The sequence below is a fragment of the Pristis pectinata genome, chromosome 19 (genome assembly GCF_009764475.1).
Source record: "Pristis pectinata isolate sPriPec2 chromosome 19, sPriPec2.1.pri, whole genome shotgun sequence".
Lineage (NCBI taxonomy): Eukaryota > Metazoa > Chordata > Chondrichthyes > Rhinopristiformes > Pristidae > Pristis > Pristis pectinata.
In genome coordinates this window covers 20,756,242-20,770,490 of record NC_067423.1, presented here as the reverse complement: position 1 = coordinate 20,770,490, position 14,249 = coordinate 20,756,242, and the positions used below count along the sequence as shown (strand labels likewise).

Here is a 14,249-nt window from a genome sequence, read left to right as displayed (position 1 = left end):
CATCAAAACATATTTGGAATAGTTTTCATAAAAGATAAGCAATTTGAAAAAAAGTTATTCCTGAATTATTTTTGTGTGTAACATTTGCTTCAAAGATCTTGCTTAATTAAGGAACAAAGCAGCAGACTTAAGGTCCAAGACATAAAAACAGAGAATGCTGGAAACACTCAGCACATCAAGCAGCATCTGTGAAAAGAGAAACAGAATTACTTCAGGTTGAAGATCCTTTGTTAGAACATTGGTTCTCTTAAGTCTGTTTCTCTTTCTACAGATGCTGCCTTGACCTAATGAGTTTTTCCAGTTTTCTCTATTTTTATCAAATTTCTAGTATCTGCATTTTTATTTTATTATGGTCCAAGACATTTTTTTCTGTTCAATAGATCTTTCTAAATTAAAGACCTATATAATCTGACCCATCATCACAATGATTAACAGTTTAATTTTGCCTGTCTCAGTAAATTCACACACTTTGAATTCTCCCCAATCTTTGTTTGGAAGTTTCCTTTCAGTTGTAATTGTGGCACATGAGTAGTGATTTGCAACTCCTATCAATGGTGAATCTCTGTGGAAATTTGGACTTAGAATATAGTTAAGAAGTAGTCCACTTATTTGTTGCTCACAGTTACTGATGTGGTCAAATAAAAGGTGAATGATTTGTTGTCATGTATCCTGATGGATTTTGGTTGAGGAACTAATTCTTTATTTGCAGGTGGGATATATGCATTGCAGTGCTGCATCTCTGGTATTATTCTAGCTGCTCTTAGTGAAGTCTTTACTTGAGCAATGAATTGATCTTTCCACTTAAAAGGAATTCTTTTTCTGTGGAAGGTCAATGAAGGTAAATTTCAAAGCATTGAATGCCTCGTGACAACATATTCCATATTGATTTGTAAGATCCTCTTCATGTGGTGACACACAGTCTACATTCCTGAAAGGCAAGTTGAGACAGTTCTCTGCAGGAGACAGAAAACAAGATGGGTACCATAGCTTACTATCGGGACACTGGGAAAAACACAGATAACTTCATCTCAATGTCACCTTGCTGTGAGTTTAAAGGAGCTAGTGCTATGAAAAATTAAACATAATAGTTGCTTTCATTGCCATTCTTCATAAACTGATATATTTAGTGGGTGCATAATCTCACTTGGAACCAAAATACCTTGAAGTTCTGCCTGTACTGCTGCATCTTGATGCTCCACCTACTTTTCAGGATAATAGTGACAAGGATAATATTATAGCACATGCCACACCTGCTTATGAAAAACTATCAATTTGATATTTGGGGAACTGGAGAAGTGGGTGGTTGCAGGTTAAATCATTTAGTGGTATCAAATTAAATCCAGAATGTCAATAAATCACTGCAAAAATAATTCTTAGGTGAAAGCATATTGTTGAAATTTAGTACTCTTGATAATACAAACTACCTACTTCCTCTTGCTTGAACGATCTGGAAACAGGTGTGCCTCGTAATCCTCAGTCTAAATATACTCTAGGTACATTGTGAGTATAGAAGGAAGAACCCTGGAACCAGAAAGTACCAATTTATTTTTGGAAACTCCTATTGTCAGCTGCCAATGTGGAAGCATGTTGCATGGTTGGTGTGAGTGGGTCGCTGTGCCTAATCTCTCACCTTTATCACACTGCCAAAGTAATTATGTTTCAGATTACTATTGCTATTTTTAGCTACTGACCAAGATGAGCCACAATGTAGATACGGCACTCCAGATTTTGCAGAGGTATCTCTCTGAAACGGTTGCTGTTCATCAAAATTATTTCACTTAATTAAGATTAATGTATGCATTTCTGTGCATCTGCACGAAGAGGAACAAGACCCAAAGTTACTGGCAATTGTTTGTGGTTTTATTAAGCGCACTCCCATGGTGAACTCCAGAAAGGGAGTGGAAAATTGTGGTAATTCCTTACCACTTACCTTTCCAATGGAGGGAAACAATATCAAGGGACTAAGATAAGTAGTAGTTAATTCTGATTTTGTTTAAATTTCACTTACTCAATTTAAATGTTTTTTAAGTGTATTTAAATATCTTCAATTGTTTTAGATACTTTTATTTTTTAAAAACACTTTTTATTGAGTCATAGAGAGATGCAGCATGGAAACAGGCACTTAAGCCCACCAAGTGTACACCAATTGTCTACCCATTTGCACTAATACTACATTAATCCCATATTTTTCTCCCCACTTACCTACACATTAGGGAGAATTTTATAGTGGCCAGTTGACCTACCAACCCACATGCCATTGCAATGTGGGAGGAAACTGAAGCACCTGGAGGAAATCCACGGGGTCAACAGGAGAACATGCAAATTCCACATACACACATAGCAGCCAAGGTCAGTATTGAACCCAGGTCTCTGGAACTGTGAAGCAACAGCTCTACTAGCTGCAACATTTTTTTTAACAGATTGAATAGTTTTAAAAGTTTCTGAATGTTTCTGACATTCCCAACTGAAATTGTCAAAGCTTTACAGCACTTGTGGGCAAGACTCATTCTAGCTTCAGTAACATGCAAAGCCTTGCCATGGCCTTGGAGCTGGCTTGGACAACCAGTTTTGGATGGGAAAACTGCATAAGATATATACAAATTTTCTTCTAAGGTCAGCTATGAGCATGGGCAGTTCTCCACTAACCCCACTAATTCTGTCTCAAATGGGACTTCAGGAAAATACTGTCAGAGGGTTAAGTGTGGGGACAGAAACTGGATCTCTTAGGCCAGGACTGCCCTTACCAATTAGGGATGGATAATCACTCTACAATGAGCTAACCCAAGATTGCCATGCATTCCAGTTTCAGACATGGGGCCACCTTGCAGTGTTTTCAGATTCTGGTGGGTGCTGATTTGATTAGGATCCATCCTGAATGTACATTTATTTGTTGAAGTTGTTGTTTGTCCTTTGAGTTTGAAAATGACCAGATCATCACTGGTTGGTTTAGTTTCTATGAGCACAGGAGTCAGGCTAGATTGGTCATGTCAGTTTGTGCTTTAAACCGCCTGTGAGACACTAAGTCAGAGATGCTGCTAGGAGCTGTATGACTTACAGAGAGCACACTGCTATTGCAAGTTTCATGCTGTTTGTGATTCTGCCTCAGTAGTTTTTCTTCATTTATAGACTGTATCTCCAGCATGAATGAGAAATTGCCAGGTGGAACTATTGTGAACAGGATCCACTCAAGAATCCAGATCAATGTTGAAATCCTTAGCTGCTATGGAAAGTGCTACTTTAAGACTGGCAGGTTGTCTTATAGGGACTGTATCATAATATTATGTCCCTGTAACATTGTTTGTACCTCATTCACAATACAGTTGTAGACCAAATGTCACAATAAACCTTTGTGTTTAGTTGATGCTTGGAGACCAAAGTTAGTAAGTAACTTAAAGTGATACTCAGCTCTAGACCAGTTCAGAAAAACAAACAATTTACTTGAGGTGTCTTGAGGTAGACCTTGAGATATTTCATCTGACCTTCCCAAGAAGGTTCTAGGTCATTATGAAAGGTATTCTTTGGCAATTCCTCATTTGGTATTTTAATCATGTGGCCTGTCCATCTGATCAATGATCAGCAAAGTACGGATACTTGGAATACCAGCCCATGCAAGAGTCTTTAGCATCTGAGATCTTTGCTATCTTATTAATTTCCTTAGATAATTTATGTGAAAGTTATGTATTTTTATAGTGTGATATCTGTACATTATCCACACATTCATTCATCTGGGTTGTCAACACAATGGATTTATACTGTACACCTAGTTTTATTCAATGCATCCGCATTCCACATATAGCTTCAAGATAGAGTGATAAATTTCTGGATATTAAATGAATCAAGGAACATGGGGTTCATACAGAAAAGTGGCACTGAAGTGGAAGATCAGCTATGATCCTATTGAATGGTGGAGCAGGCATGAGGAGCTAAATGGGCTAAACCTACTTCTAGTTATGCAGAATATACAGTGGTTTTCTGTGTTGTCTGCATTTATCCTGCAGATGCCTCAGGGAGAAGATCTTGTCACTGGTTGACTGTTCTGCTTGGAAGTCACGTGTGACTCAGGATAAACTCCCTCTAAAAGGATGTGGAGCCTATTGAGGACAACACATGCAAAGAGTTTAGCTGTGATGTTGAGGAAGGAGATCATTGTAGTCGCTTCTGTCACCTTTGTTCTGATATCATGTGACAATAATGGAATTTTTCATATCTTGTACGATTGCACCTTCCTTCCAGCACAAGCAGAGGAGCTTGTGGAGATGCTCTAGCAGAGACGTTTTCACACATTTGATTGGTTCAGGTGGAACTCTATCCTTTCCAGGACAGTTCCCATTTGCTAGGTCATGGATTGCTTTACAGAGTTCCTTGACTGTTAATACACTATCAAGTTTCTATGGCATTGATGGGTAGAGATTTCTCTGGCACACAGCTCTGAATAATGTTTTATCCATTACTCCATTTGCTTTATCTGTCCATTATGATTCACCTGTGGTTGATTTGAGGGGTACCATCCATTAATCTAAGTACCTTTTTGATACTATTTCTAATGTCTTAAGTGATGACTGCATTTACTGATATCTAAAGGTAAGTGAAGGTATCCAAATTGTGTCCATATTTGCTTGCCATTTTATCTCAACACATTAAAGACTGAAAGAGAATTTGGGCCTACATTTTTTACAAAATCATCTGTTATGGATATATCTGTTTTATTCATTCAATAAACACTTGTAAACAGTTACTTACCAGTGCCTGGTCATGTCCAATGGCATTCAAAGTTTAACAACACTCCTGCTTAACATATTAAGAAATTAGTCCATGATGAACCTGCTGGGTGGAATCTGGGTATAAAAGGATCAGATTTTCATTGCTATGATTCATGTTCCCAAAATAGATGAAAGATAACCTCAACCTCAATAGGGATGTCCTAGAATTCATAAATAAGGGATATAGTTCTTGTTCGAGGGCCCTTTTCTGAAATTGTGCCCCCCTGAACAAGGCAAGCCCCTGGCCTGTGTCATTCAGATTTTCTAGGAGTGGTTGCTGCCTGACAAATAGCCTACACCAAAGTTAATTTTTTTTAAAGAAATCCTTCATACAAAACTAGATCTACTGCCCTCACAGCTATACAGCACCCTTTAGTTCTGATCCTGCTAGCCTCAGGATGATCCAACTCTTAGTACTTTCCTGAAGGTCATTGATGGTCAATGCAGTCAGTCCAAACTGGCGCCAATAGTACGGGCAAGGTGGCTCTGGAGATACAATAATCATCATAACACATTGCTGTCATTCAGAGATCGGTCCTTTACTCAGCCTTGTCTGGTATACTGGTCCTTACATTAGCCATCTTATAGGGAGTCAATATCAAAAGAAAAAAATAATTTGCACCTATTGACTGAACCTCATAAAATGGGGGTTTAGCAAAAGATGCATATTCAATGCCTTTAATAAACTGAATAACTTTGAGACCACAGGATAAGATTTTGTACCAAGACCAGGAAGAGGTCTGTTAGAAGTACATAAATTAATAATGATTGCTGTATCTCATTAGGAAACCAACACAAGTGATTAAAGAAAATGACACTCTTACCTGCTCGTTCCATAAGGAACATATAAAGCAATACAGTAAAATCTCACCTGATATAGAATCCAGTAAGACAATGAGTCAGATAGGCAGAAAAGATAGCAGCTGTCAATAAACAACCTGCAAAGTAAAAGCTGGAACTCAAGATGTGAGGCTCTGTAATAACAATTGACAAATTGTAAAATATGAAGTTAAAGGATAGCATTGTTGAGGAATGAAAAATTCTAAATGTGAACATCACATATAAAGAGGTAATAATGCCATGCAGAAAGAAGATAGAGTGCAAGAAAATTAGTCCTTTGTGTCTGAGGGTTTTTTTTAGAAAAGAGAACTTTTCAGATATATCAACAGAAAATTTTAGAAATACTCAAAATGTCAGACATCATCTGTGCAGAGAGAAACTGAATTAACATTTCAGCTTAATGAACATTCATCAAATCTGAGAAAAGTTAAATAAACCTTATGAAAGGTCAACAACCTGAAACATTAACTCTGTTTCTTTCTCCACAGATGTTGCCTTGCCTGCTGAGTATTTCCAATTTTTTTTGTTTTTATTTCAGGTTTCCAGTATCTGCAGTATTTTGCTTTTTGTGGTTCAAGTTCATTCTCTCGAAGCAAACAAAACATTTCAAACAAATATTCTTATACCCATCAATTAAAATTTTAAAATGAGGGAAGGTATTTTGGTTCAAATAGCAAATTAAAGAAGTACTGTTATCATTATATAGTTGATAAAATAATACTGCACTTACTGTGATGCAACTGGTGGTAAGTGTTGCCATATCATTGATAACAAGGTGCTCAATTTCATTGCAAGCAATTCCTAATGACTTAAAACCTCTCACTGAGATCTAAACAAAAAATACAGAAAACATAACTTAAACCTAAGTTAATGTGAATACATTTTATCTGTGTATGTCAGAAGAAACAACAATATGATTTTTAGATTAACAGTGCAATAAAAGGTGCTCGGTGTTTGCTGAGTGCACAGAAAATCTGAAAACTTGTATTGGCCACTAGCAAGTAGGAACATCTTTTTCTACATGCATTTTAATCTGCGAATCAACAAATAATGGCTAACTCTGCACACACTTCACAAAAACACACAGAATACCCTTTTTTGGGAGCAACATCATCACAAATGTGGTTGTAGGATATCCATCCAAGCTGCTGTTACGTTCAGAAAACTTCCTGAGGTCAGTTTTATACAGCTTCCACTGAGTAGCACCAGGGAAGCTCCTGCAGAGAGCCAAAGATCAAATTACTCAGACAAATTCTAATTACTCAGACAAAGAGAGCACCTTTAAAAGGACTAGGTGCCAGCTGGATTACTAAGATGTTTACCAGTGAACATTCTGTGAACTAAACGTTGTGCCTCACAGCTCCAGCAACCCAGGTTCAATCCTGACCTCCAGTGCTATCTGTGTAGGGTTTGCACATTCTTCCTGTGATTACATGCATTTCCTTTGTGTGCTCCAGTTTTCTCCCACTTCCCAAAGATGTGCAAATAAGTGAGTTAGTTGGCCCCTTTAAATTGGCCCCAGTGTCTATGTCAGTGGTAGAATCTGGGGCAAATGTGGGGAAAATTAAATAGGAATTAGTGTAGGGTTAGTGTAAATGGGTGCCTGATGGTTGGCTGGACTAAGTGGTCTGAAGGACCTGTTTCCGTGCTGTACTGGCAAAATCTATTACCAGCAACAAATCAATTTCACTCACTAAACCAAACAATATTGATGCTGTAAAATGCTGTCATGACTAGTGCCCAACATTGCTAAGGCAGCAATAAATGAAAATACTATACACAATATTATTTTTATTAGCTTATGTGAACAGACTTTCTTAGATTTGCATGACTGCTCCTAGCACCTGGTGTAAGCATTACTACAAGCAGCGAAATGAGTAGGAAACCAGGGATACAGGGATACAAAGCCCACATAATTTTCCATTCTCACCTGTCCAGCATTTATCTGACACATAATCTTGGTCCAGAAGGATGTTCACATGATTCTTAAGAAATCATTGTAAGGACATGAGCTATGCCATATGAAGAGTTAGAATGTTCAAATGTAGATTAACATCTTTAAGGTAGGTAAACAGGCTAGATCCTTTAAGGATTCTTCTTTAGCACAATTCTTTTGGTACCAAGTGAAAGAGGAATAAAATTCCATCTGTTAACATTAGCTTTCTTGCTAAAGTTATTGACAGAAAAATTTCACTCCCTAAGTGAAAATAAGATTACATGCATGCCCCAATGGCAGAATATACTATAAACTCTATTTGAGAAACAACTATGAGCTAATTTGTTGTTCCTAGTGCTTAATGTGTGCCAGGTTGCGTAGGTTGGGAAAAGTAATTAAAGGAAATTGGAAGAACCAGCCATAATAGAGTGTATTTGTGTTTTTCCTGGAACAATCCTCATGGGTGGGAAGCTGTCAGTTAAAACCTGCACAAACTTTTTTGAGGAAGTAACTAAGAAAGTTGAGGGCAGGGTGTTAGACGTAGTCTCTTTTGCATGGTAGGCTGCTATGGAAAGTTAGATCACATGGAATCCATGGAGAGCTACTAATTGGATATATAATTGGCTTGATGGTAGGAAGCAGAGGGTCATGGTGGAAGGTTCTTTTTTGGACTGGAGGCCCATGACTCGTGGTGTTCCCCAGGGGTTGGCACTAGATCCATTGCTATTTGTCATCTATGTCAATGATTTGGATGAGAATGTACAAGGTTAGTAAGTTTACAGATGACACTAAAATAGGTGGTGTTGTAGACAGTGAAGACGGTTATCAGGAATTACAGCGGGACCTTGATCACCTGGGTAAGTGGACCGACGAATGGTAAATGAAGTTTAATTCGGATAAGTGCAAGGTGTTGCATTTTGGGAAGACGAGTACCTAAGAAAAATAAGGTTACATGCCTCAATAACTACAACCCAGTGGCTCTACCATCCACCATCATGAAGTGCTTTGAGAGACTGGTCATGGCACACATCAACTCCAGCCTCCCAGACAACTTCGACCCACTGCAATGTGCCTACCATCGAAACAGGTTTATGGCAGATGCTATCTCCCTGGCCCTACACTCATCTCCGAAGCATCTGAACAGTAAAGACACCTACATTAGACTATTGTTTACTGACTACATTTCCGCCTTCAATTCTATAATTCCAAGCAAACTCATCTCCAAACTCATGGACCTGGGACTCAACACCTCCCTTTGCATCTGGATCCTTGAATTCTTGACCAACAGACCACAATCAATAAGGACAGGCAGCAACACCTTCACCATGATTATCCTCAACACTGGCGCCCCATAAGGTTGCGTCCTCAGCCCCCTACCTTACTCCCTATACAATCACAACTGCATGGCCAGATTCTGCTTTAACTCCATCCACAAGTTTGCAGATGACACCACAGTAGTGGGCCGAATCTCAAGTAACGATAAGTTGGAGTACAGGAAGGAGATAGAGAATCTAGTGGCATGGTGTCATAACAACAACCTTTCCCTTAATGTCTGCAAAACAAAAGAGCTAGTCATTGACTTCAAGAAGGGGGTGGTGCACACCTGTTTACATCAACAGTGCTAAGGTCAAGAGGGTTGAGAGCTTCAAGTTCGTAGGAGTGAAGATCACCAACATCCTGTCCTGGTCCAACCACATAGATGCCATGGCCAAGAAAATGTACCAGCGCTTCTCTTTCCTCAGGAGGCTAAAGAAATTTGGCATGTCCCCTTTGACCCTCACCAATATTTATAGATGCACCACAGAAAGCATCTTGCTTGGTATGGTAACTGCTCTGCCCGGGACCCGCAAGAAACTGAAGAGAGTTGTGGACACAGCTCAGCACATCACAGAAACCAGCCTCCCCTCCATGGTCTCTGTCTATACCGCTCGCTGCCTTGGTGAAGCAGCCACCATAATCAAAGACCCCACCTACCCCATCGGGCAAAATATACAAAAGCCTGAAAGCACCTACCACCGGACTCAAGGACAGCTTCTATCCCACTGTTATAAGACTATTGAATGGTCCTGTGGTACATTAAGATGGACTCTTAACCTCACAATGTACCTCATTATGGCCTTGCATTTTATTGTCTGCCTGCACTGCACCTTCTTTGTAACTGTAACACTTTATTCTGCATTCTGTTATTGTTTTCTCTTGAATTACCTCAATGTACTGTTGCAATGAAATGATCTGTATGGATGGTATGTAAAACAAAGTTTTTCACTGTACCTCAGTACATGTGACAATAATTAACCAATTCCAATTCACTGTAGGGCTTTCACAGAAAACAGTAGGGCCCTGGGGAGTGTTGTAGAACAGATGAACCTAGGATTACAAGTACGTGGTTCCCTGAAAGTGGTGTCATAGGTAGACAGGGTGGTGAAGGCATTTAGCACACTGGCCTTCATCAGTCAGGGCACTGAGTATTGGAATCAGAATCAGGCTTATTATCACTGACTTATATGGTGTGAGATTTGTTGCTTTGCGGCAGTAGTACAGTGCAAAAATATACAAATTACTATAAATTACAAAATAAATAAATTGTGCAAAAAGAGGAATAACAAGGTAGTGTTCATGGGTTAATAGACCATTCAGAAATCTGATGGTGGAGAGGAAGAAGCAGTTTCTGAATCGTTGAGTGTGGGTCTTCAGGCTCCTGTACCTCCTCCCTGATGGTAGTAACGAGAAGAAGATATGTTCTGGATGGTGAGGGTCCTTTAGTGATGGATGCAGCATTCTTGAGGCACTGCCTCTTGAGTATAGAAGCTGGAAAGTTGGGATGTTATGTTACAAGATGTTGGTGAGGCCATATTTGGAATATTATGTTCAGTTTTGGTCACCCTATTATAGGAAAGATGCCATTAAGCTGGAAGGAGCGCAGAAGAGATTTACAAGGTGGTTGCCGGGACTTGAGGGACTGAGGTATGGAGAAAGATTGAGCAGGTTGAGACTATGTTCATTGGAGTGTAGGAGAATGAGGCGTAATGTTATAGAGGTGTATAAAATCATGAGGGACATAAATAGTGTCAATGCACACAGTCTTTTTCCCAGGGTTGGGGAATCAAGAATTAGAGCACATAGGTTTAGAGTGAGAGAGGAGAGATTTAATAGGGGCAACCTTTTCACCCAGAGGGTGGTCAGTATATGGAATGAGCTGCTAGAGGAAGTGTTTGAGACAGGTACATTAACAACATTTAACAGGCACTTGGACAGGTACATGGATAGGAAAGGATTAGAGGGATATGGGTCAAACATGGGCATATGGGACCAGTTTAGATGGGAATCTTGATCTGCATGGACCATTTGGGACAAATAGCCTGTTTCTGTGCTGTATGAATCTATATCTACAAAAGTGATAATAGCTTCAGATTGTAGGATTTGAAAAAGGAACTTCAAACAACCTTCTGGACATTAGATAATCTCTTTATCATACTTTACATTGCCTGGAGCAGCTGCCAGATAAGCTCTAATTCTATAATGGAGCCCTACTCCACCATATAATGATTGTGATTGTGCCAGGAATCTGCACTGTTACAAGCCTTTACTCTTATGCTAGCACTGAACTTTCATCTCCTTATTATGCAGTAAACTTTCATTCCCAGGCATTATTTGTGATCAGAAATGTATCTGGATTTATCTGCTTTCAAGTATGTAGTATTCAAATATGTAAATAAGTTTCAAATATACATTTGACATCCAATCTCAGTCACTGATTCACTCACAGCAATAATCTGTGATTGACCAATAATGAAAAAAAATCATCAGGCCAGTGTCCATAAGACCAGGTCAGAGGCCAGGTTTTTTTTTGCGTATGTGACTCACTGAACTCTCTAAAATCTTTTCAATGACAGCATCCAAGACAAGCCAGTTCACTACATCAGAACCCCACCTTCTAGCTGACATATTGTGGCTGCAATGTGTACTACCTGTAAGATTCACAGCGACAGCATCATCAGCACATCCCAATACTAGAACGGACTTATGGTGCATGGCAACAAGCATCCTGCTAAGTCTCACAAATAAGATTGAGTCTGCAGCTGGGTTAATGGCAGAGTATTGGGTAGGATACCTAATCCCCATCCCTAAACAGGGGTTGCAAACCCCAATCACAGTTGGACGGTCCAATTCTTGATCCTGGAGGGACTTGCTACCACCTCTTCAGGACAGCTAAGAATGATTAATAAATACCAGCATTGCTAGTAATGGCCACATCCTGAGGATAAATAAAAATAAGTAACTTATGTGATAAGGCAGTAGCCATGTCAATTTTTGAGAAAAGCAAAGATATCCAATATCTTTTCGAAAAACAAGTACCTGGAATTTCCAAGGGATTCTCTGGCAGGAAGATCACTAGAACCCCTGAGAAAGATGACTGTTAACTCCGTTCTTCTGGGGTTTTGCTGAAATTTCATCAGAGATCAGAAGAAATTAACTTTGACCTATAATGTGGACAACATTTTTCCTCTGCATGCACATGCTAGGTGACCTTGTGGATAGAGGAGGAAAACATGTCTGTATACCCTATCCCCTCAAGTCCAGTAAAATCAAGACTATGTTGGTATATGCAAATCCATTCATTCATGTAGGCATCCAGAACGGGCCAGGTTGAATTTTGATGGGCAATCCATTCCTTTCTTTTAAAAAGTCTCTTGGAATTTATAAACAGAGTTATCGCCCTGAAAAATGTTTGGTTGCAAGTCAAAAAAAAATTGGATAAGCTACAGGCTCTTAAACAGTTGTTACTTACTCTTACAAAGGGTTGTCTGCAATTATTCCACTGAAGACTCAAAAAACAACAGAGTTAGCAGTGGGATGAGGAGTGTTCAAAAAGTAACTTCTCAATCATTATGAATAAGTGAAGGTGTTGCTACTGGAATTCCAGCTGAGAGTACAGAACTGAATGAATATGTTAAATGATGTTGACAGAAATTTAGTGGTGATGGGAATTTGGAGCAAATGGAAGTTCATTGCTGTGTAATCACTGAAATCTAACAAGTTTTATTACTTTAAAGTTGTATATCAGTGGTATTTAAATGGATCCATGATTCCTGACTTATTATTAATTATTGTGGCAGGCAATTGACAGACCAGTTTTAACTAGTTTGTAAAAGTTATAAATTAAGTGATTTCTGTCAAAGCATAGAGCATGCTGAGTCTATAAACAAAGTGATGACAGGAGTTTGGTGACAATGAAAGGAGCTCAATAATTTAAACCAGAGGAAAACAGTTAACTAAATAGATAACAAAGTTGTAAAAGTAACTGAGAATGTAAGGGTTAATGTTGTTCAGCTTGTTGTGGCCTAACTATAGTTGAGATGCATGATGTCCAGGTGTCTTGTGTAAATCAAAGAAGTAGATAGTGAAAGGAGTATCCTGTCTTTGCGATAAGCAGTTGTCCTTGGAGCCTGGAGCTGTCTGTGACTTCAGATTGTAACATGATGAACTGCTGCTGAGTTACAAAGTGCTTAAAGATAAGGAAAATAACAGATAATGAAGCAAAGAGTAAATAATTCTAATTAAGAAAAAATAAATCGTTAGAATAGCTTGGTATGTGAAACTTAGCACGTAGTCTTCTTTGTTTTAAGTATAAAAGAGGGACCCTGGCATTGAATCTTTGAGTTAGTCTAATACAGAGCTTGGGTTACACTGTTTATTCTTTCTCTGTATCCCTCACTCCCGCTAGTGTTAAACTAATAAAGCATTAATCGTAAACTCTTTGGTTCTGCTGTTGTCTGATTTATTACAGAGCGCGGGTCGACTTTTACAAAGTGACGGGGGCTAATAGAGATTGCAGATATAAAACAGATATCTTCTTCAGACCTGAAAATTGATGAAGTTGCTTGTCGTGGTGAACATGGCAACATTTACCAATTTCTTAATGATATGAATGCAGAGGTGTTCGACAAATGGATATTGTGCATCTGTTTCAAGGAGTTATCACTACAGTGTTTATCATAATCAATGGAACAGCTTCCTTGTTACAGATGAGCCTTAATTTCCTTCAACTCAATGTTGAGGAGTCCAAGGCAATTGTTATGGGTGCCCCCATCCCATCCCATCCCACCCCACCTCACACACACTCCAATCCCATAAATTGCATTCCTTTGCTATTGATTCCACTCTTGCCCAAACCACTCAGTTAGGCTGAATAATGGTATATCAAGCCTCAGCATCCAGTTCAATGGAGAACTGAACCTCCAAATCCAAATTATAATTGCTTACTTCATATATTTAATGGCTCCTTATTCATTTTATTCATTCTTTTTATTATCACTAGAATTAATTATTTTAGTGTTGTCACTTGATTCTCCAATCTTGATGAATTTCAAATTATTCATAAACTCAATTGACAACTACCTCAGGCCTGCATTCATCTACACTTGATCTACCTTCTTAATACATGAAGACTCAGCCACAGAAGCTTGCTCTGATGGTGATAGAGTCATAGAGTACCACAGCACAGAAACAGACCCTTCAGCCCATCTTGTCTATGCAGCCTGGTCTTCTGCCTAGCCCCATCTGCCTGCACCTGGACCATAGCCCTCCATACCTCTCTCATCCGTGCACCTATCCAAACTTTTCTTAAATGTTACAATTGAACCCACATCCACCACTTCCGCTGGCAGCTCATTCCACACTCGCACTACCCTAAGAGTGAAGTAGTTCTCCCT

At 39.0% G+C, this 14,249-nt stretch overlaps 1 protein-coding gene across 1 annotated transcript in view; it reads right to left on the bottom strand.

Moving 5' to 3' along the window:
• Positions 1-14,249, bottom strand: part of LOC127580562 (dynein regulatory complex subunit 6-like) — a 66,917-nt gene that overhangs the window by 39,572 nt on the left and 13,096 nt on the right. Inside the window, exon 4 of the mRNA XM_052034147.1 lies at positions 6,331-6,429. Coding sequence (XP_051890107.1) covers positions 6,331-6,429 — 99 coding nt within the window. The remainder of the gene's footprint in view (positions 1-6,330; positions 6,430-14,249) is intronic.